This window comes from Lissotriton vulgaris, chromosome 10 (genome assembly GCF_964263255.1).
Source record: "Lissotriton vulgaris chromosome 10, aLisVul1.2, whole genome shotgun sequence".
NCBI lineage: Eukaryota > Metazoa > Chordata > Amphibia > Caudata > Salamandridae > Lissotriton > Lissotriton vulgaris.
This window is the reverse complement of record NC_141698.1, coordinates 28721275-28745393: the sequence shown is the minus strand read 5'-3', so window position 1 is coordinate 28745393 and position 24119 is coordinate 28721275. Positions and strand designations below refer to the sequence as shown.

General features: G+C 48.6%; 1 protein-coding gene across 1 annotated transcript in view; it reads right to left on the bottom strand.

The window, feature by feature from the left end:
• The window catches only part of LOC147684396 (vacuolar fusion protein MON1 homolog B-like), an 89421-nt gene that overhangs the window by 12106 nt on the left and 53196 nt on the right, over positions 1 to 24119 (bottom strand). Inside the window, exons 4-5 of the mRNA XM_086940323.1 lie at positions 3932 to 4730; positions 3071 to 3218 (exon numbers count right to left, since the gene is read on the bottom strand). Coding sequence (XP_086796449.1) covers positions 3071 to 3218; positions 3932 to 4730 — 947 coding nt within the window. The remainder of the gene's footprint in view (positions 1 to 3070; positions 3219 to 3931; positions 4731 to 24119) is intronic.

Here is a 24119-nt window from a genome sequence, read left to right as displayed (position 1 = left end):
GCGACTCTTCTAACTGCATTCTGCAATTTGCGGCAGGCAACTTGTGCTTTCTGACTTTCGGAGCGAGTCTCTGCTCTATGTTCTACTATGAGTTGATATATTGCCTTTAATGATATCTCATTAGAGTTGCTGGAGACTGCCGGTATGTCTGACGCCACCTTATTTGATTCATCAAATTCCTCCTCTGAGGTATCTGTATGGTCCGAGAGTGATAGGAAAGGTTCACTTGAGTCGCTCTCATAAATAATTTGTGTCTTTTCCTACTACTAGCGCAATGCTAGCTTCCTCCGTTTTATCAGAGTCCAGAGCCTCTGTGGATTGTGTTGTCACCGGATCCGCTTTCTCTGGTACACTCCCAGTAGGTAGCTTCTCTGTTGGTCTCGTATTCTTTAACTGTATTACCTTTCCTGGTATGCGTCGTTGTTGGGACTCTAGATCTTGTGATATTTTGTTCTTATCTTGCCTTGCTGAAAACATTTGAGGTACTTTCTTGTTTTTGCCCTCATTCACATCTAATTTGGGATTCACAGGATTTAGCTCTCAGATCCCCCCTTCTAAAGCTCTTTTTTTAATGCTACCGCGTATTTGTGGATCTTGAAGACGATTGCACAATGGGGTATCCATCCCTCCTTTACTCTTTCCACCCCGTGCAGATTTTGGCGGCATCTAAAATGACTTGTAGATTATGATATATGTTCTGCTACTGTCCAGTATCTTTCAATATCTCTCGGCAGTCTGTCCTCCCCCTTTTTTTTTTTAATAAGTGTCAAAGTACTTTGCTATGATTCAATCTGCAATGCCTTCTCTTTAACTTTTAACCTTTTCAAGTGCAATGTTGAAAATATTACGTCTTTATGTTTTTAGTGGCGTACCCCAATTATCTGCAGTCCAGATTTTTCAGCCTGTTTTCACAGCACTCAGCACTCAACTCCAGTCACAAGGGGGACCAGAGGAATCACCATGCAGTTGAATGGTTTTAAGACCACAGGGACCACAATGCAGCTGTAAATCGCTGTTTGTGTTGTTTTTTCAGACTTTGATAGGCTCTTCGTAATCCCGTCACCGCTGTAGTCCATACAGAAGACTTCAAAGACCACAATGCGTCTTGTATTGTTGTAGGTATCACTTTTGTCAGCTTCAATAAGTCCACGGTATCCCTGCGGCTTTTATCGGGTCTGCGGCTTCCCCGTATCACCACTGCCGCCACCGTCAAAGCCGTTGCGTTAATTGAATTTCCCCATTGCCGTGCGACCTCTGCTGTGTTCACTAGGTCATGTATCCGCGGCTTCTCCAATAAATCACCGCTGACTAAGCTTTAAGTATCTGCGCACTCAGCGCCTCGATATTTTCCGATATTACCAGCTCGATGTTAATGCCTCCAATACTACCAGACAGAAAAACTGGGGTTACAGCCACATTTTGACGCGCACCGTCAAGTTTTTCTTAAAAGTAGAGAGGAGCCGTTCGGTAGCTAATCTCTCTCTCGTCCCTCGTGGATGCCATCTCCCCCCCCCCCCCCCCCCTCTATATTCATGGCTCTTATTGAGTCTGGCATGTGGGGGTGTGAGGAGCCTGCGCTGCACCTGTTACTTTGCTGCTTGTTTTTGTGAAACAGACAACTAGAAGTCAAAATTGGCTCAGCGCAACAGCTCTCTGGAGACCGATCCAGGTTCATCTGGTTCTCTGTGTCCTCCTGGGCTTCTGGAGGTGTTCTCCTCAGAAGGGGTTTCCTTTATGGTAACTAGACAGACTAAATCTAACACCTGCATAATAGCTTACCCAGCCATCCCGGATGTATCCAGGCTCTGTGTGGTTGGGCGATGCAGTAAGCTGGTATTGACACAAAAAAATTTGGGCCGCATTCAGCAAGAAGAGGAATGGCCTCGAAGGCTTTCTGCTTGGGAGCACGTTTATAGGACATTATGCATGCAACTGATTGGTCCCCAGATCCTACCTTCAAGAGTTTTTTTTTTTTTAAAGCCATTGCTCAACATAGCTCAGTTGGTGGCGAGCAGGCTTTGAACTAGCATAATCCTCGTCTGCGGTCCAAAAATGTGCCTAGCTTTAGTAAAGCTAAATTTCAATTCTATAAGGACATGGATGTGAGGATTATCCCACCCAGCAATCAGCTTTCACGCTTATCCCCCCCATTTTGGAGTAATTAATGTTTTTCATATTGAGGATATTGTTTATGAACTGTGCATGCCGTGGCAATATGTTACTTCATTTGTAGTCTATTACTTCATTGATTAATTCATTTTAATAGTTATTCATTCCCTGGATAAGAATGTTTTTATGCTGACAAGTTTGTTCAGGATGGTCATTTATGCGTTTCCTCTCATCACAGGAAACTAGGGGCCAAAACAGGGCGCATGAGGATTCAAATGTAGAGTGAATTGCGCTAAGAAAGAGGGAGCCCTGAAAGAGAGGATGGACTATTTTGGGAACAGACGCTTTGGATTAAATGATGGACTTAATATGTTTCCCAAATGCTAACGTGAACAGTCGTTTTTTGTCTCCTGTGGTTATTAAATGGCTAATGTTTGAGCGCACGTTTAATAAATGCGAAGGAAGAATTGCACAATCCTCGCCTCTGGGTCCTAAATATAATTGAAACTTACTTTTACTAAAGCTAGGCAAATTTTCATTACATTGCAGAGGGGAAGTGACTGAAAGTTCACACCTGGAGGAGATCGAATACCCGAATGAAAGAAGAGGAAGTCTGAAGCTACTCTCAGCAACCAGCCAATGGGGGTTCACGCGCAGTAAACACACTATAGGAACTAGTGTGGAAATGAAAGTCCCCTACACGCAGGAGGTTTTTGAAAAGGGTAAATGGGCATAAACTTCATAATCACTTATAGCTGTTTTTCAATCGGGGGCACCAAGGACTTAACTGCTAACATCACCCCACAAGGGCCTACCAATCCCCTTGTGGTTTCTCACTTACAAACCATGTCCAACTACTATAGGTACGAAGAGAAAAAGTGCAGGCAAGAAGCACATCTCTACCGCACAATGCAGAATCACATTTCTTTAGTACTGTGCCAAAGCGGTTACACTTGCTCACCCATGCCAGCAGTGTCTCCTTCTCTGCAACATGGTAGATGAGCTTCAGAGGCCGCGAGGTGCTGTGGATGCGACTGTGCAAGTATCGGTAGAGGTCGAACAGGCGCTGTCTCTCCACCTCGTCAGAGTATGGCCCTTCTACCTCAGGACTGATCCCAGCAAAGAGAAAAGGCAGGGAATTAACAGCGGAAGAAAGAAAAAGAAGGAAACAAACCAAAATAGTCAGTGTTTAGCACAATGCATCAATGCTCACCCAACCCTCAGCTGGACACCCCCAACAGAACACACAAGGCAAAGCTTTCAGGGTCATCCAGTGCCTGCCTTATTCAAGAGGGAACAATGCAATTTTGAGGAGCAGGCCATTCAGCGTGTTAACCTTAGGATCTTGGGCATAGACACACAAATGCACGAGAGGGTAATGAATGCACAGCCAGAAATGTTATGCAGTCTTCAGCCACATCCAAATCTAGATGCTGCTACTGAAACAGGTTGCCGGTTGGTGGCACCTCTAATGAGAGCTGAGAGGCAGAAACCTGCACTCGGGGACCTGGAGTGGAGCAACTATCTATGACCAAAGAGGGTCACAGCCTATGTTAAATAATTCAGCCTTATGTTTGCTCCTTGGCCTGCAATTTATTTGGGACTAGTAGAAAAGAAGCACCTAAACAAGCCATCTTTCTGCCCTTTTTACATGCAGTTGGAGCCGGCAAGCTCCTAAAGAACAATGGCGGAGACTACTATACACACAGCAAACAAACAGTGGCCCTTCCAGGCACTATTTAGATTCCAAAGGGCTAAATGCAACACAGCTAACTACCCAAGTGATAGTGGACTCATTTCAGCCATTTCCATCCATCCTCACCTGGTAAACTGAGTGAGTTGCTTATAGTTCTCTGGGATGTCCAGTGGTTTGTACATGAAGTGCCTGAGGTCGGGAACCCCCACCAAGGAAGCAGTGTCTGAATGGCTCTGCCGAGCTGCTGAGATGACTTGCAGCAGGTTCTGAGTCCTCAAATTCTCATCAATGCGTTTCTTGCAGTCTGAGACGGAGTAAAAGGATTCCTTGTCGGTGGAGAGCAGAATGAGGCAGACTGTGCACTCAGGGTCAAGGTAAGATATGTAGGCATAAAAATAGCCATCTGGGTTAAACCTAGGCAGGCAGATGGGTGTCCAGATCTCGCCAGCCTGGAAGGCAGAGGAGGCACGGATGAGGTTGAGGAGGAGGAGCAGGTCAGTGGGTTCTAGTCTGCAGTCCTCAATCACAGCCTTCTCCTGAACAATGGTGACCAGCTGGCTGTTTGCAAGCAGGATGGAGAAGACCAGGTTGGGTGTGATGGCCTTCAGCAGTATTGAATTCAAGGCGTCACGCACAGTGGGTGCAAGGGGCAGGCACTGTACTGCCCCTAGCAGATAGCTCGGATCTGTCTCTACCAGGTTGAGAAGGCTGTCCAATATCTTCTCGGAACCGGTCAGCAGCCGGCGCAGGTCATAGTTTTTCTTGTGCTCAAAGATTCTCCTTATGCTGGCTTGTGTCAGCATGCTGATAATCTGGTAGTAGACATAGTGAAGCTCCCTCCGCAACTGGTCTTCTGACTGCAGGGTGCGTGAGACGGACACCAACACCAGCGGACCCTTCTGCACAAACACCACTTTGTGGTCACCTGAAGTACAGAAGGAAAGATTAGAAACCAGCATAGCAAAAAGAGGAGCATCATATGTGCTTCCATATGTGAAAGACAAGGAACAATTCACCTTTTAACAGGGGGGCTAAAATATCCCAGCTGAAAAATGATCCCAATACCACTGCATCATTACTGTGCTGCGCCTATGCGGACTTCTTGAAGTAATACAAGTATCTAACTTCAATGAAAGAGAACTGCACCTCACCAAGGGGATTGTGTGCTGCATTTGTTGACCTCTATCTTATCAACCAGTACTAGGTCAGCCCAAGAGTCCTGGTGTTTGTACGATGCATCTCACACGCAGTTATCTCCTGACCAACAGGTGTCCTTCAGCAGTGCATCTACACAACTAAGGGTTCCTAAGCTGCATACTCTCACTTGTGTGTAGATTACCTATGAACAAACCCACCAAATGCCCACAGAGTAGAACACCATTTTTCCACTTCAACAAAGGCCAAGGATCAATCTAGATTTTCCTCCAACAGCATCATCAGGACTCAAAACAGAAGCAACCACTTCCTGCGCCTATCGACCATGTCCCTGACCTCTCCTCAAGACTTCCAACCAAAGTCTCAGAAGCACAGTTCTCATTACACCATGGAAAGGTGTTTAATTTAATACTTCACCAGACATCAATCTTGCCCATCACTACCAAGTCAAAACAAGACAAGAGCTCAACAGCAATCCGGGCATTCATCAGCTAAGAGCATACAACTTTACTCATAGCACTTTAGGTAGGATAACAATTATTTTCAATGGCTCACATCAAGCCCCACCAATAACCAAGAGAAAAAAACACTTGCTTAAAACCAACAGCTCCCAATCGTCTTCATTAAATGTATGTTGTGCAAACAACTATCAGTTGCCTATTTCACCTTTTGTCGCATACATTAGGCTAATGGCCCCTAGTCATCAACCCAAACCGTGACTGCAAACGACTAACACCTCACGGAGACCAACTCAGCACCTATGTCACCCCTCAATTTGAAATTTCCTCTATCTGTCATCTGAGCTTCCTCTACTCAGCCCATCCACTTTTAAGGCCACAGTGTAGTTCTGGTAATCCGAAGAGACATGATGTGGACGACAAGTCCAGAACTGACCTCTCGCTCATTTCCCTGTCCAAAAACCTCACCACCCCCCCCACACAAAACCCAATAAAAAAGACCTTAACACCCAGTTCTTAGCATTCAAGCTGCTACCAGCCTTCTTCAGGTTGTTCATTCAAACTCACTTCTTTTCAGTCTGCTCTCAGCCCCCTACGACCACGCCATGACATCGCCCCCACGTCTCACACGCAAGCTTCTAATGACACAGAACCCCTGTGCAATACTAATACCGAACATCCCCCAGTGGGTGGCACCTACTAATGCTCCCCAAGCACAAACAACCCTGCTACCACATTAACACCACATGCTACCTCTGTCCCCACTGGCAAGGTTGAGTTCCGCCATCCAGGTGGTTCACTGGTGGATGTCAACCAACTATTTGGAACATAATCCCTTTCAGAACGAGATACTCACCACTGCTTTCCAGTGATTATCATAGGGCAGTAACAGTATGCCCACACATTATGGTCCCCCACAACCTCTCCCTCTAGAATGGTGCGTAACCATAGGTTCTTGACTGATTACAAGGTGTCCATAATTTCAAAAATCACCAAAGTGGCTGCTGCTTGTTTCCACTTTCTCTGCATTCCAGAAGTTATCTTGTCTTATACTAAAACTACTCTGTATATTCCGGTTATAAAAGCCTTTGCACAATTCAGGATGGTTATGCTGTTGTCTGTTAAATACCTGTGACTGAAACTGGTACAGAACACTGCCTCCTGGTTGGTGTCTAATACATCGCAATATGCACGCATCAATGCGATCCTAAAGTCTCTTCATTGGTTTCCAATCTACCCCACTATAAAAGTAAGGGTTTAAAACAAGTCCTTAAAGCTGTATACTAGACCAATCCAATGCCACAATGTAGACAATTTTATTTTTACCAGCCCAATTGTATACAGTGCTCAATTTCAAAAAACCTTCTCACTGTTCCCCAGGCATGACTGGTGACCTAAGAGGATATGGCCTTGCCCACCGCTGCAGCCAAACTGTGGCATACTCTTCCCCCTTTATTAATGTAAAAATCAATCTACTACAGTTTCAAAATGGTTTAAAATCCTAGCTGCATTTACTGCTTAAACACTTTATTTTAACCATACGTATATCACTACTTTTAGATTTCTGTGGTAAGCCTGCGTCAAGAAGCTCGAAGAACATGTGTCTAATAAATAAAAATAACATTAACACCATAGTGATATAGAACCAGAACAGTACCTTCCTCCAAACCCTCCCAATTACTTTTTGACAAAGAATTGAAGTGCAACAAGGCAACATGTATAGAAAAAACCCAAAGAATACAGCAAGAATTTAGAAGGAAAAAAATATAATTAAAAGGACATGCAGAATATCAAACCAAAAACATAAGGAAGCCAAAAAAAGAAGAGTAGGAGAAGAACTGAAAAGAAAAATAGCTAACTGCAGCAGTTGGGCATAGTTATCAGTAGTGTAACCCTTTAAACGCCAAGTCATTCCCGACCTGTGCGGAACCCTTTCCTCGATACTTGGAGAAGTTTGAGCTTAAGCCTACATAAACTTTTTTTCATAAAAGATATTCAGGCCAAATTTCAATCTCTTTTTCTCCTACAAGTTGCAGATTCTGAAATTACACATAGCTTATAGATTCCCTTTAAGGGAACTGAGAAAAATATCCAAATGTAGCAAACTTGGTGGTGGGGGCGGGTTAGGAATATGCAGAGTTGCAAAAAAATACATATATATATATATATATATATATATATATATATATATATATATATATATATATATATATATATATATATATATATATATATATATATATATATATATATATATATATATATATATTTTGTTCAAAGTTTTGGGAAATTTCAAAGTGGTAGTTAATATTTTCAGTTTTTGTAGTTTCTTTCTACTTACTTCCTGTATTATCTGGGGGGACAGAGGTATGAAACTCAAGGGTGCACCCAAACAGCTGTACATGTTGGAAAAGTGGGCAGCATTCTAAATTCAGCAAGGGGTCAGTTGTGCAGATCGCTCATGGTTTTCACAAAAACAAATAATCATTGTAAAAAAAAAAACAAAATAGGGAACATAGGCAACAAAGTATTCATCTGTAATTTTTTTGTCCCGATGGCTGATCTATAAAAGTCATACTCTGTTCCATCCGTCAGATTTTTTTTTTCATCACAACGCTATATAGAATTGTTGGTTGTCCTTAAACACTCACTACCCAGGGCCATCAATCGTGCTGTAGATGAACAAGTTACTTACCTTTGGAAACATCATATCTGGTAGAGACTATCTAGTTGCAGATTCCTTACCTTAGAGATATCTCCAGGTGTCAGACTAGAACTGGACATTTTTCATGAGCAGTACCCCCTCACGCCGGTAGGTGGCGTCGATCAACTGGCATAGCGTTGTCGACATCGGATGTGATGTGCCTATATAGGCACAACCCCAGATTGCAGATGTCAGATTCGTTTTGCAACTTTCCACATCAGGATTGTAGAACCACAAAGAACATGGACCACTGGTGTGAAATACTAGGGCCCTGAAAAAGAAAGCCCTGTCCCTATAAAACCATTAACAAAGCGAGGAGGATGAGTGGGCCGGAAAGGAATTTGCAGCTAGACAGAGTCGCTACCAAATAAGGCGTTACCGAAGGTAAGTAACTTGTTCAACTGACAGAGGCTTCTAGCCATAGATTCCTTACCTTACAATAGATACCCAAGCAATACCTTCTTGGAGATGGGTCTGCAAAATAATTTCACACCAAAAAGTCCTGCAGGACCGAACTGGCAAAATGCCCATCCCTACGGACAAGACTGTCCACGCAGTATTGTTCAGTTAATGTGTAGAGTGGCCCACTTTGCTGCCTAGCAGATGTCCACGACCGGATCTCCACGTGCTAACTTAGTGGTCACAACTTTGGCTCTGGTGGAATGAGCACCCTCAGGGGGTAGCTTCTTGGACAGTGCACAGCAGATCTTAATGCATAGCATGATCCATCGGGAGATGGTCTGCTTCTGCACAGCCTTTCCAGTCTTCACTCTGACATACCCCATGAAGAGTTGGTCGTCCACCCAGAACTCTTTTGTGCGGTCACGGTAGAACAACAAGGAGTAGTTTCTGTCCTGTAACTCCAGTTCTGTAGTAGGGGTATCTCTGTTATAGTCATAATCTAGTGAATAGTCCCGCCCATGTGCGTGGACCCCGGCAATCAAAAATAATCTCTTAAGTTGTCAAAATAATGCAGAAACTGCAAAGACACTTAAGAGAGAATTTAAAGACAAATAATGCAGCCTATATCCACAGGCTACACTGTCCAGTACTTCAACTAGAAATTCCACCAAAAATCACCACACACAGCACAGCCTGCTAGTTTCTACCATAGAGAAACTTGCCTCCCCCAGTCAAAGACCCAGGAATGATAGAGAGGAAGGCAGGGACAGACAAGCCCCATAGGCTGCCATTATGTGGCTTAAATAGGATACTGTGCCTTTAAGAGAACTTTCCAGAACCTCTCCCAGTATCCCAGAATGCATAGCAGGTCCCTCTACTTTCAGTTCTTTTTGAAGGCGAAGCATGCCAGACCTGTCGCATTCAGTACATGATGAAAATCTCCACCGGGGAGGAGGGCGGGCGCTTATGACTATAACAGAGATACCCCTACTACAGAACTGGAGTTACAGGACAGAAACTACTCCTTCTGTAGTAGGGGATCTCTGTGTATAGTCATAATCTAGTGAATAGAATGGCAAGCCCATCCCCACACCAAAGCGGCGGTGGAGAAAAAATACATAATGCCACTACTGTGCGAACAAATTCCGCAGCGAGGCCTGCCCAACCTGAGCGTCTGCCCTGGCGTCAGCGTCCAGGCAGTAATGCTTAGCAAAGGTATGAACCGACTTCCAAGTGGCTGCCTTGCAGATTTCCGCAATCGGCACATTACGGAGCAGAGCTGTCGTGGCAGCTTTGCCCCTGGTGGAATGAGCCTTAGGCTTACCTCCTAAGGTCTTATTAGCCTTTTGGTAACACAATTGTATGCAGGACACAATCCACCTAGAAATGGACTGCTTCGAGGTCGCAAGACCCGTCCTGACCGACCCATAATTGATGAACAACTGGTCAGACCTACGAATATCCTTGGTTTTATCCAGATAAAATTTCAACACCCTCCTAACATCCAGAGAATGGAGAGACCTCTCCGCTGGGGACGAAGGGTTCTGAAAAAACGTAGGCAAAGTTATGGTCTGGTTGACATGAAAATCAGAAATAACCTTGGGAAGAAATTTAGGGTGAGTACGCATAACAACCTTAGCAGCATGAAATACAGTATAAGGTTCATTACAACACAGCGCCTGAATTTCACTCACCCTGCGGGCCGATGTAATGGCCACGAGGAACGCCGCCTTCCAGGACAGGTGCTGCAATGAAGCCCTATGAATAGGCTCAAAAGGCTCCTTCATCAATCTGGACAGCACCACGTTCAATTCCCATGAAGGCGAGGGAAGCCTGACAGGAGGGAACACTTTCTTCAAACCTTCCAGAAAGTCTTTGATCACAGGGATCTGGGAAAAAGGAAGTCTGCGAAGGGCATTTCCTGTAGGCAGTCAATGCAGCAAGATGTACCTTAATGGAATGGACACTAAGGCCAGACTGCGCCAAATGTAAAAGGTAAGGAAGGATGACATCTTCCTTGCAGGTCGTAGGATCATGGTTGTTAGAATGGCACCAGATACAAAACCTCTTCCACTTGTAAGCATATTAAGTCCGAGTGGAAGGTCTCTTAGACTCCTTCAGTATGTCCATGCAGTCATCGGGCAGATTCAGATGGCCATATTGCACTATTTCAGGAGCCATGCCGCCAAACTCAAAGACGAGAGGTTGGGGTGTAACATCCGTCCCCCGAACTTCGTGAGAAGGTCCGGCCTGCACGGCAGCCGAATGTGAGGAAGGAGAGACCGGTGAAGAAGGTCTGTGAACCACCACTGCCTGGGCCACTCCGGGGCGATGAGTATCATCCGAGCTCTGGACCGGGCCAGCTTGATGAGTACCGCCGGAATCAGGGGAATGGGAGGAAAGGCGTACAGAAAGCCGTTCGTCCAGTTGATCCATAACGCATTCCCCAGCGTCCCTTGCTGGAAGTACCTGGAGGCGAAGTCTCTGCACTTGCTGTTTTCGGCGGTGGCGAACAAATCTACGCCTGGAGTACCCCACCTTGCGAAGACTTCTCCTAGTACTTCGTCGTTTATGACCCATTCGTGGTTTTCCTGAAGCAGTCTGCTCAGTGCGTCTGCCTGAACATTCTGCACACCTGGCAGATGGGTGGCCGTTATCGTCAGTCCTCTGGCCAGGAGCCAGTGCCAGATCGTCTGCGCCTCCTGTGACAGAGTGCGCGATCTCGAGCCCCCCTGCTTGTTGAGGTAATACATCGTGGTGGTATTGTCCGCCTGTACAAGCAGAGAGTTGGTCTGGAAGGACGGAAGAAAGGCCTTCAGCGCCAAGTGAACAGCCCTGAGTTCCAGGAAATTGATGCGATACGTGGCCTCCATCGGTGACCACGTGCCCTGAATCTGCAAAGTCCCGGAGTGCGCTCCCCATCCCAGAAGAGACGCATCCGTCACGACAGTCTGCGTGGGAATGTCCTTGTGAAAGGGAACCCCTCTGAGGAGATTCTCCGCCGAACACCACCACTTCAGAGACTGAAGAGCATGCAGCGACAGTCGAATCTTGTCGTCCCAAGATCCTTTCCTCTGATCCCACTGGTCCTCCAAGCACTCCTGCAGCGGTCTCATGTGCAGCCGTGCGTGTGGCGTCGGGAAGATACAAGAGGCCATCGATCCCAGTAGAGAAGACACCGTCCTCACTGTTGTAGATGGAGACGCCATGAGAGCCTGAGCCTTCCGAAGGAGCGATAATCGTCGCTCCTCCGAAGGAGACACGCTTGCTGACAGCGTATTGATGGAGGCTCCCAAGTACTGTATGCATTGGACCGGAGTCGGGACAGACTTGGCCATGTTGATGTGCAGCCCCAACTTGTTCAAGAGAACGCACGTCTTCTGGAAGTGTGCTCGCGCTTCCGAGAAGGAGGATGCCTTGATCAACCAATCGTCCAGGTACGGGTAGACGAACACCTCGTTCTTCCTCAGGTGTGCTGCTACCACCGCCATGCACTTCGAGAACGTTCTCGGCGCAGACTTCAGTCCGAATGGGAGTACTGTGTATTGATAGTGATTGGTGCCGACTTGGAACCGCAGGAACTTCCTGTGTTTGTGTGCAATGGGCACATGGAAGTAAGCATCCTGTAGGTCTATAGGGCAAAGCCAGTCCCCCTGTTGCAACTGAGGGTAAATCTGATGCAACGACAGCATGCGGAACTTTTCTCTGCGAATCCATTTGTTTGCCCGTCGCAAATCCAGAATGGGCCTGAACTCGTTCTTGTCCTTCTTGCGAACCAGGAAGAACCGGGAGTACAGACCTCTTCCTCTCTGAGACCGAGGTACGTCTTCTATCGCCCTTTTCCTCAACAGGATATCCGCTTCCGCCTGAAGCTCGCGCAGCTGAAACTGCGAGCTGACCGGGGGAATAGCTGGAGGAGGGCTGGTGAACCGAAGACTGTATCCATTGCAAACAATATTCAGCACCCACTTGTCCTGAGTAATTTTTCTCCACTCTGCCAGAAAAAGTTGGATGCTTCCCCCTACCGGAGTGGGTAACGGATCCGGGGGAAGTAAGTTCCTAGGGCCTAGGCCCCGCCTGGCCCTTGGGCGCCGGAGCCGACTGCTGGCCTCCCCTGCCCTTCTGCCGCTTCTGGAACGGCTTCCGGAACTGCTGCTGCTGCTGGGAGTGTCCTGAGGCCTGTCCTCGACCTCGGCCCTGTCCGCCGAACCGCCGTTGGAAGGGGCGGTACTGCTTCTTGGTCTCCTTGGGCTTTTCCAGGCCCACAGCCGTCAGCTTTTCGGCCTCCGCCTTCATGCGGGCCATTTCATCATCAGCATGTTTCCCGAAGAGGGTCTCACCGGAAAACGGCAGATTGGCCACCCTCTGCTGTGCGTCCGGTTTCAGGGACGTAAGCCGGAGCCATGCGTGACGCCGCTGGTTGATCCCGTGGCAAAATCCGTGAGCCGCCAACAGGGAAGAGTCCGCAGCCGCGCTGATTATCTGGTTGGCTACCAGCATCCCCTCACTCAGGACTTCCGTGAAGTCTTTACGCTGCTCCCGGGGCAAATGCTCCGCAAAGCGCTCAAGGGAGTCCCAGAGGGCGCGGTCGTAGCGACCCAACAAAGCCGTGGCACTCGCCGCTTTCATGGAGGTCGCGGAAGTACCACAAACTTTCCTTCCTGCCGAGTCCATCCATCTCGATTCCTTGTCCGGGGGAACCGTGGAGGTCGGGGTGGTGGCATGCTGCTTGCGGGCCGCCGTGACGATGACGGAGTCAGGTGGAGGCTCAGCTCTCAAAAAGGCCGGATCCGAGTCGGGAGCACGGTACTTCTTAAGTAATCTCGACGGGGCCGCCCTCGTCACAGCCGGGGTGAGAAACAGAGCCATAGCAGGTTCTTCCAGGCCCGGCACCAGGGGCAGGAGAGGACGAGACAGATGCCTCTGATGCAGCGTCTCGAAGATGACCGATGTCTTCGGTGTAGGTACCGTCAGGGAGATGCCGAGCTTCGCTGCGCCCCGCAACAGTACGTCCTGAAAGGCCACCAGGTCATCTATCGGGGACACTCTGGTGTCCGGAGACCCCGATAGGGTAGGTGAATAATCCCTGGTCCCAGAGGACCTCGTGTGAGAGCGGGACTCGCGCCTCCTATGGCGGTGCCTCGATCTCGTGGATGATCTGTGCCTTGATCTGTCCTTCCGCCCAGAGCGAGAGCGAGACCTGCCAGCTCGTGGGCGCTCCTTCGGTTTGCGCGGAGGGGTCTTCCTCGGCTCATCACGAGGTGTCTTCGGTTCCTCCCGGGGTTTCGGTTTCGGAGTCCCCTTGGGAGGAGCAGTCAGGGACGGCAGGGAAGTGGACCTCGGAGGAGGAACCTTCGGCTGCGGTGCGGGCCCATGCGGAGGGACCGGAGGTGGAGAAGTGTCCCCTGAAGGCAGTGGTGGTTTGGGCGGAGGGTCCTCCTTAGGCACGGGGGGAGGAGTCGGAGTCCTGGGCCGGGACGGAGTGTACACTTCCGAGTACACCGAGCCCGGTGTCCCTCCAGGCGAGGGGCGCGGAGAGCCATCCCCATCCGCAGGCGACCTCTTCCTCTTGCGACCACCGCTGGAAGCAGCGTGACTCCTGGGACTAGAGTCCCTTCTTCGCCGTTTTGGAGCGGGTGACCTGCTCCCCGACGCTGACCGCTGTCTGCTGGACGCAGAGCGACGCTTCTCCGGCGTCGAATGACGTCTCCTGGACTCCGGCGTCGAGCGCCGTCTTCTCGGCGTCGACCGCCTCCTCCTCGGCGTCGAACGTCGACTCCTCGACGTCGACCTTCGTCGTCCTCTCGACGTCGGGCGGTCCGCCCTCGACGACGAGCGCCGCCGTCGCCTTGATGTTCCCGACGTCGAGGAGCCCCTCGACGTCGATCGGCGGTGTCGCCGCGACGGAGATCGACGGTGTCGCCTCGACGACGACCGACGGTGTCGCCTCGACGGCGAGCGTCGGCGCCGCTTCGACGGCGAGCGTCGATGTACGTCACGGTGCCTTCGGCGTCGGTATGATCTCGACGTCGACGAAGACGATGACGTCGACGGCGGCCTCGACGTCGGTTTCTCCTTCGCCGTCGAGCCGTCGCGCAGTCTCGACCCGGAGCCCCGGGGAGAAGGGGAGCACGCCGTCGTCATCCCTCTCGACGCCGTCGTCGATGCCATCGACGCCGACGGAGAATGGGATCGTTGGCTGGACTTCCTGCCCCTGGGGAGCCCCCCAGGGGCCTCAGCAGAGGCAGAGGGATCCCTCCCAGGCTGCCCAGACCCACCTGCAGCATGTTGGCGCCTATCCTCCAGGCCAGCCAGCCTGATCTTCAATCTGTCCCTGAGGGTCCTAGCAGAAAGTTGCTGGCAGATAACACACTCCTCAGGGCCATGATCTTCTGGAAGGCACACGATGCAGACATCATGGGGGTCGCTTTTGGCCTTCTTCCTCTCACATGCTGGGCACTTGACAAAAAGGCCAGGCATTTCGGAGCCCCAAAACGCCTAAAAACAGCACAAAAGTGAGAAGAGAACACCAAGCAGTAACTGCAACACTTTTAAAAGTTAAAAGTGCAAAAAACGAATTCAATAAACCCTTGTAAAAGGGAGAGCTCAATGCCAGGGTCCTGTAAGCAGGAGCCGGAAAAAAGAACTGAAAGTAGAGGGACCTGCTATGCATTCTGGGATACTGGGAGAGGTTCTGGAAAGTTCTCTTAAAGGCACAGTATCCTATTTAAGCCACATAATGGCAGCCTATGGGGCTTGTCTGTCCCTGCCTTCCTCTCTATCATTCCTGGGTCTTTGACTGGGGGAGGCAAGTTTCTCTATGGTAGAAACTAGCAGGCTGTGCTGTGTGTGGTGATTTTTGGTGGAATTTCTAGTTGAAGTACTGGACAGTGTAGCCTGTGGATATAGGCTGCATTATTTGTCTTTAAATTCTCTCTTAAGTGTCTTTGCAGTTTCTGCATTATTTTGACAACTTAAGAGATTATTTTTGATTGCCGGGGTCCACGCACATGGGCGGGACTATTCACTAGATTATGACTATACACAGAGATCCCCTACTACAGAACGCTAATTTTGGACCCAGTCAGTGAAGTCGCTCCTCATCTTTAGAGGGATGTGGCAGAGCGTACAAAGTAGGCAGGCTGATGGTCTGGCCTATATAAAAGGGAGTGAAGACTTTCAGCAGAAATGATGCCCTAGTTCAAAGAAAAGCTTGTCTGGATAGATGTTTAAGTATGGAGGCTTGGATGACAAAGCCTGAAGCTCACTGACCCTCTGGGCCGACATTATTGCCACTGGGAAGGCAGTCTTGATGGAAAGACGCCAGAGAGGACAGTTTTGCAAATGCTCAAAGAGAGCACACATCCGAAACCTCAGGACCAGTTTATGGTTCCACTGAGGCATGATAAAAGGAGAAGGAAAAAACACATGTTGCAATCCTTTCAAGAACCTATGTCCAATAAGGGATTTGAAGAGCGATGGTTGGTCAGGCAACCACAGAAAAACTGAAATACTAGAAAGGTAACCCTTTAAGGTGCATAGAGCATAACCCTGCTGGGCAAGGGAAAGCATACAGAGAAAAACAAGAAAGAGGGTCTTTTGGCCCTGGAACCCCTCATCCAAGGGATTAAGCTAAACGAAGACATCGCAGGGGTTCGAATCAAGGACACAGTGGTAAAACTTGCCACATACGCAGATGACATACTTATAGTAACTGAACAACCTAGGCAGTCGATCAAGGCCCAAATGGACACAATTGCGCAGTACTCCAGCCTTTCAGGCTAAAAGCTGAATAATGACAAATTGGAGTGTAAACCCCTAAACATCCACTGCGCCCGCGAAGTACTGGGGGAATCTGGGCTAACTTGGCAGACAGGCAGCATTAAGTACCTAGGCATACAGTTTGGTACAGACCTATACAGCTCCCTCCGCCACAATGAAAAAGCACTACTGGAGAAGGTAAAAAAAAAAAAACTCTTGGAGACATGGAGCCCGAAATTTATCACTAGGTGGGGTAGAATAGAAACTATAAAAATGATGAACACCCCAATGGTCAACTACCGGTCAAGCATAATGAAACATAGACAGAGCACAGCACAAATAAGTGTATCCACAGTCAGCACAAATATTTAATACAAAACACACATCAACTCTTCGTCCAGCAAGCGATCTTTGCCACAGTTGATAGATTGTTAACAACATTGATTCAGCCAAAGCCGACAAGTGTTTCGTCGCCATTCGCGACTTTTTCAAGGCTCCAGAATTAGGTAGAATTTGACTTGAGAATCACGTATATTCAATCGATAAAAAAACAACACAAGATCTGGATAGCGATTGTCCAGATCACTGATATTGCTCCCGAATTGCAGACTGGTATCCGTAGATCAACTTGTACAGTTCCCCGAAAAGAATGGAGAAATGTTTCAAACGCAACAAGGTAAAGGTCCCCTTCATATATTGCCGATTCGGTCACTCAAAAACGGACAAGTTCTATCCTACAGAATAATCTCCCAACTGGTGTGTAGTTGCCAGCAAGGTCGCCTTTCCGCCCACTCTATTCTGTCATAGTTCAGAAGTGCAATAGCTCAGAGTGTATAACCTCCAGTCCACAAGGCCCTCACACACCACACATAGAGTTAACAACAGTGCTCCCGCGTAGTCGCTGGTTAGTAGCACGCCGCATTCCGTAGAGGGATGTGAAGACCCCTAGGATGAAGCAGGACACCAAGGGTTCTTTTGGTGTGTGGGGGGTATTTAAAGAACACTGTGTGCTCCCCACCACTGTAGGGACCATACCAAATACTTTACGGTGGATTCCTTTTGTTTATACGTACTCTACAAGGCATACAGACCCCTCTGCTGGAACTGCAACACACACAAAGGGGACTTAGCACACCTAATCTTCCACTGTCCTACTCTTAAGCTTTTCAGGGGAAGGGTGTTTGACTATATAGACCAGATCTTTAAACGCAAGGTGAACAGAGACTTCATCTCCATCATCACAGCAGGTATAAGGTCAGACTTGGCCTCAGAACACAAGGAGCTTATGGACCTCCTGCTGACCTCAGCGGTCAAAACAGTCCTGAATAACTGGAAGGACGCTAGCAAAGCAACCTACCAATCCTGGCTAAACTGGATAACTTACCTGGGAGGCGCGTACAATCTAGCACTGAAGTACTCCTCGTGGAAGGCCTCTTCCAGAGGGTTGTGGGGGACTCTGGACAGTTTTCTCACTCCCCACAAACCCCCATGATTGCCCGACCCAGTAGGCCCAAGGGGAGCCTTCCCACCGCTTGGACAGGTCGGACCATGGTTGCTTCAACTCGGCTTGATCCACTACTGCGATGGCACGGATGCCAGCTTGCAACGGTGCTGTTACCTAGATTGAACTCAGCCGTAATCTGCAGCCTGTGTCATACTATTCTCTTTCTTCTTTTGCATCTCCCTCTTTTCTTCCTACTGATCTATCTCCTATCCTGTATCCCGTACAGCACTCGTCTAAGAGTATACCAGACCTCTGTAAGTGTTCTTTTTATACGAAGGTGGTGTACCACATGTAATATCCCAATAAAAATATTTAAAAAAAAAAAAAAGAAGGGGTCAAAGAGTTTTATCTGCACACTATGCCGCAAACTTGCCCCAACAGCAGGCGTATACCGTTTTGGTGTAGGGACGCTTGGTTGCCGCAATAACACTACAGACTTCAGGCGGAAGGTCGAAACCTGTTGATGTCACACTCAACCTCCGTGCAAGAAGGCAGAGCATTAACAGGTTTGGGTGGAGAATGTTTCCCTGCTTGGGACAGATGATCCTCCCAAAGAGGCAGCCTGATCAGAGGACTGACGGACATGCTCAACTGCTCAGGATCCCAAATTCTCCGAGCCCAGTCCGGGGTCACAAGGACAACTTGGGCCCGATATTCTGATCTTCTTGAAAACTCTGGGCTAGAGTTGCATGGCCACAAAGGAGTATGGGGAGCCTGAACTCCACTTGAGAAGATAAGTGTCTTCGAGTGTGAGAAGCCTTGGCAGACCCTCCAGGATTTCGCGATGAACCGCAAAATTGGCACTTTTGTAAAAATGCGGCGATTTTTACAAAAGTGCCTGCGAAATCGGCACTTTTGTAAAAAGTCCGAGATTTTTACAAAAGTGCCCAGGAATGCAGGGAAATGTTTATGAGGGGTCATTAGGGCTCATGTAAATATACCGAAAGCTGTGTTGCATTGGCAGGGAAACCTTTTCTTAACATCCTGTTGTTCACTGTTTTTACTTACCCTTTTTGGCTGACACTTTGTTGGGAGACTGTTTGGGGGCTTTTGTGTTGCACAATTTTTCCCCCTTCCACAGTGTTAGCCAGGTAGAATGGCGAGAGTCCATCTAGAGGATAAAATATCAAACAGGTGCGCTCTAGTTTCCAGGCCTCACAAGCCTGTGGAGGGTTTGCACACTATGAAAATTCCATCACAGTGTGGGCATGCAGTGGAGAAAATACACTATGCCAGGTTTTTTGAAGGTGCACATCATGGAACAAGGATTGGGAGCTACTGATTGCGAAGCCTATTATATGGCCTTCCTGCTACAATGGGGGTCCAGATGACTAGAGTGGCGTGCCCTCACATATATATCCCTAATGATGGGCAGAGATCATATCAGATACCTGCTCCTGTTTTCACTAACGAGGGTAATGAAGTAGATATAGCTTCCTAGTTTATGGAATGTAGCAATGAGGTGTTGGCACAGATGCGTATTTAAAATCAGAACAACCATCAGCTATGCTTCCGCTGTCTGACTAATTGCAATGATCTAAATTTGGACCTTGACACAGCTAGATTACCTACATCGGTGGCATGGGGTGGATTCACTTAATATAGGAGATTGGTACAGGGAGGGTAAATTCCTATCGATGGAGCAGAGGAAAGCGGAACAGAGGTTGCCACCTATGCAGTTCCTCACTTAAGGCAAATATGAAGGAGGTCTAGCTCAGCGCTACAGACGAAGCTCCAAGACACAAAACTTTACTCCTCCTCTTCACTATGGGAATTAGGAGCAAACTGGTCTCTTGGTTTAATATATCTCTGATCCACTTGCTTATACACAATATGCAATCAGCCAAGCCCAAATGGGAAGTGCGCACTGGCAAGGAACTCCCAATCAAAAGAATGGGAGACAGACAAGGGATTTTTTCAGAGGATCTCACACACTGTCAGGCTACATACTTATTTGATGCCTAGGTTACTGAATTTTGTAATGGGGGACACACAAAAGTGTACACAATGTAAAACTAGAGACATTGACTTGGTGCACATTGTATCATACAGAAGAGACTTAACTGATTTCTGGGAGAAACTAGTGAATACACTAAACAGGACACTCAATAAGGAGATCTGTTGTATTCTTGAAGTGTGTTTGCTGCGGATGCTCCCCAAACCTAAAGCACAAAGAGCAGGTAACTGGTTTATAGATTTATCTTTCACTCTGGCTAAACTGTGCATCACAATGCACTGGAAGGCAGATATGACACGGACATTTGATCTCTGGAAGAAAGATGTACACAAATAGGCTGATAATGATCATATAATCCTGAAGAAAGAGGAGAGTAAAGGCAGCTGGAAATACAGTAAAAGGAGAAATGGGGACATACTGATATCATTTGAGTATCAGCTCAGGGCACAGATAATGCACTTTCCCAATAAAAGAACAGCCAAGTTAGAACCGCAAGCGAAAGGGCTACGGACAAGTTATGCGGACAACTAGAGCAGGGGCTACCAACAAGATATAACAGGAGGCCAGGGGTTACAGACAAAATATATATAGACACCCATGGCTAAGGCTAGGGACAAGATATGCTGTTACCCATGACATGGGCTACGGACAAGATATGCTGACGCCCACAGCTGGGGTTACGGACAAGATATGCTGACACCCAGGGAAGGGCCGATAGACAAGATATGCTGACAAGGTAGAAAGCATAAGAGAGGATACGGAAGCTATATGTAAAATTAATCCTTGCTGCATGACGTTTCACATACATAATGAAAAGCTCAAGGAGACAGACAATAGTAGGACCGTTCTATGAATTTGCAGAACATTGCTCCACCCTGTGAAATCAAGTCAGGGAATCTTGGGATTGGAAACTGAGCTTCATTCTATCCAAAGAGTAAGGAATGGAATACATAAAATATATTACAGATCCTAATCACAAATAGGAAAAGAAATTTAACAAATAGAAAGAAAAGAAAGAACCGGCATTGCCCCAGATGTTATTTTTATATCAATAATCCAAGACGGACTGCTTTTGGAACCTTCCGACTGCTATTCCATACTGCCCTGTCACAACACACCTTTCATCTCCCCGACATCCTACCACCAGGCCATCTTTGTTGGGCTTCTCAGAACCTATACTAAAGCAAATGGAGGATTGCATTTCCAAGGGATAGCAGCCTTCACCTGTGGGCTGCTTCCTCTGTTCCATATCCCAGGTTGCCTATTTCAAAGCGGACTACTCTGCTAAAACAGTTTCCATCGATTTAAGGCTGAGAATGAATGATTATGAGTAAAATAAAGTGCCGCAACAATGCCGCTAAATTTCCATATTTTTGCAGCTAAATTTCAATATTTGTGCCGCTAAATTTGCTAATCCATGCCGCTATATCCTGGGGGGCCTACCTTGGAAATGTCGGGAAGCAGAAGTGCTGACAATGCACATTCTCAGCAGTGGCAAACAGATCTAACCAAGGCTCTCCCCACTCCTGAAAGAGACCTTGCACCACCTCCGGATGGAGACGCCATTTGTGTTCTGCTAGGCATCTTTGGCGGAGCTTGTCCGCCCTGGCTTTCAGAGAGCCCCCCAGGTGTTGAACCACCAGGGACATGCCCTGACTTTTCAGCCATGTCTAGAGACGCAGGGCCTTTGGGCAAAGGGTCCACAACCCCACCCCACCCTGTTTCAGTAACACATGGCAGTGGTGGTGTCCGTGAACACTTGCACTAGCCTTCCCTTGATGGAGGGTAGAAAGGCTTTTCATGCCAGCTGGATCGCCCAGAGCTACTGAAGGCTGATGTTGAATCCGGATTCCTCCAGAGACCAGAGGCCTCAAATCTCCACCTCTCCCAGATGGCCATCCCATCCCAAGAGTGACGCATCTGTCACCACTGTCCGATCTGGTTGGGGAAGGGACAGAGGTCTGCAGATCTTTTGCAGTTCCCTACGATTTCTGGACCATGTCGGCGAAATTTCCCTGAGCTTCAGGTCCCACTGGAGAGCCCGCATAGGCCAGTGCACATGTGCCCAACGCATGATGCCATGGCTCCTAGCATCCTCCGATTCCGTCTCATCAAAATCCACGGTAGGGACATCGGTATCATAGTCCAAATATCCTGGACTCGCCGTTCTGGAGGTTAGGCCCAAAACTGCACAGTGTCCAGAACAGCTCCGATGAAAGGGAGCATTTGAGAGAGGCAGGCATGACTTTGGCACGTTGATAGTGAACCCCCAGCAAATGCAGAAGGTCCGTCGCAGTCTGAAGGTGGGAGACGACAGCCATGGGACAAGCCAATCTACACCAGCTAGTCGACAGGATAGGGGAGGACCAGCAACCCTGATCTCCACAGATGAGTTGCGACCACTGCCATCACGTTGGTGAACATCAGAGGGGCACTGGTAAGGCCAAAAGGGAGAAAAGTGAACCGCAGGTAACGCCTGTGGAAGGGCAGGACTGGGATGTGGAAATGTGTGTCCTGCAAACCAAACGCTACCATCCAGTTTCCTGGGTCGAGGGTAGACAGGACTTATGCGAGCGTGAGAATCATGCACTTCTTCAAGAAGAAATTGAGAGGGTGCAAGTCAAGGATAGGATGAAGGCCTCCGTCCTTCTTGGGCACCAGAAAGAAGCGGGAATAGCAACCCGACCCAAATCTGGTGTCAGCACCCTCTCTATGGCTCCCTTGGCCAAGAGAGCTGCCACATCCAGGTAGAGTTAAGAAAGATGGTCCTCCACCAGCCTGTCGCAAGCAGTTGACATGGGTGGAAGGATACTCACAAAGGGGAGGGAGTTGCCCCTCTTAATCTGCAAAACCTAGTGGGCCGATGGGATAGACCTCCAGTGGGGCAGTTGATGGTGTATCCTGCCTCCCACTGGGTACCCATGACGATAAGAGGACAAACTATAAGGGTTTGGAGGCTGCGGCTGCCGGGGGGAGAGGGGTGGTGAGCTGCCGGTCCCAGAAGGGCTATGGGTACCGCATCCTCGGCCAGGCAGAGGCAGGGAAGCTTGCGCACTGTAGTGGTTGAGGGGGGTGGGTCTGACGGGGTGGGTATAGTGCTGGAAGCCTCTTCCATACCCATGAAAGGTGGACTAGGGATGGCGAGGTGCCATGGATAGGTCGAACGATTTGGCCTTAGCCCTGCTGTCCTTGGAGCCCTCCAGCGCTTTATCAATCTGGTTTCTGAAGAGACAGGAGCCATCAAAGGGCATGTCCATAAGCAATACTCTGATACCCCCTGAAAAGCCCGTTCTCAGCCTGGTGTGGCGCCTTAAGGCCACTGTTGATGAACCTGCTCTGCCCTTTGAGTCAGAGGTAACCGGTCCACATCGGATTGTGAAGTTAGTTGCATCTCTCCTATCAGCAACAGCCTGGGAGAGTATGGCACGGGCCTCCTCCGGAATCATAGGCAGCACCTGCGCAATCAAATTCCATAGAGCATGGGAGTAACGACCCAAACGGCAAGTGGGGTTCATGGACCGCAGTCCAGGGTGGTTGAAGGAAACACTTTCTTCCCGAAGGTGTCCAGCCTCTTGGATTTCCTATCCAGCGGGTGGTAGGGTATTCACCAGCATTAACATGGGAGGTAGAGGCTTGGACCACCAAGCCCTCTGGGGAGGGTGCTGTGTGAGGAAGTTGTGGTCCCCTGGTGCGGGGCAATGGCGGCGGGCAATTGTTCTGTTACAAGACCACTTGTGCTGGGTAGGACCAAGTCTCAAACAGGACACCCGTCAGGGCTTCGTTAAAAGGGAGAAGCGGTTCGGAGGGGGGTCACTCCCGCCTGAAGCACCTAAGTCAAGACGGTCTTGACTGCCACTGAGCTGCCCTTCTCACCACCATAGAAAATTACACCCCCTCATCTGTAGCCAAGGTAGAGGGAGAAAGCATGCCAGTATCTGGAGAAACGTCCAGTCCAGTGGCATCCGGCAAGTCCTCACACCAGTCCATATTTGGGTCAAAAGGCTGGTATTCCTAGCCCATAGGAATAGGACTCCGATTCTGGCATGCAAGGCATGGCTCTCATTGGCACAGGAATCGGCATTGGATGACACCCCTCAGCCTCCTTGTTGGAGTTTGGGATTAGAATGGGGACAGCACCGCCGGATCCAAGGGACCTGACTGAGTGCCGAAGCTGCTGCATGGAGCCAGTAGGGACTCCTCCTGAACCCGCAGGGCCGGCGGGGATGGGACGCTCAGATAAAAGGAGCATGGCTTCATAAAACTCTTGCAGTTGAGAGGTGGTTGCTCCGGCTCCTGGAAACTCAGGGATGTGCGAAGCCAACCAAGGCACGGGCTCAACTGCGGAGCTATCGACAATCCCTCAACTCATTGGC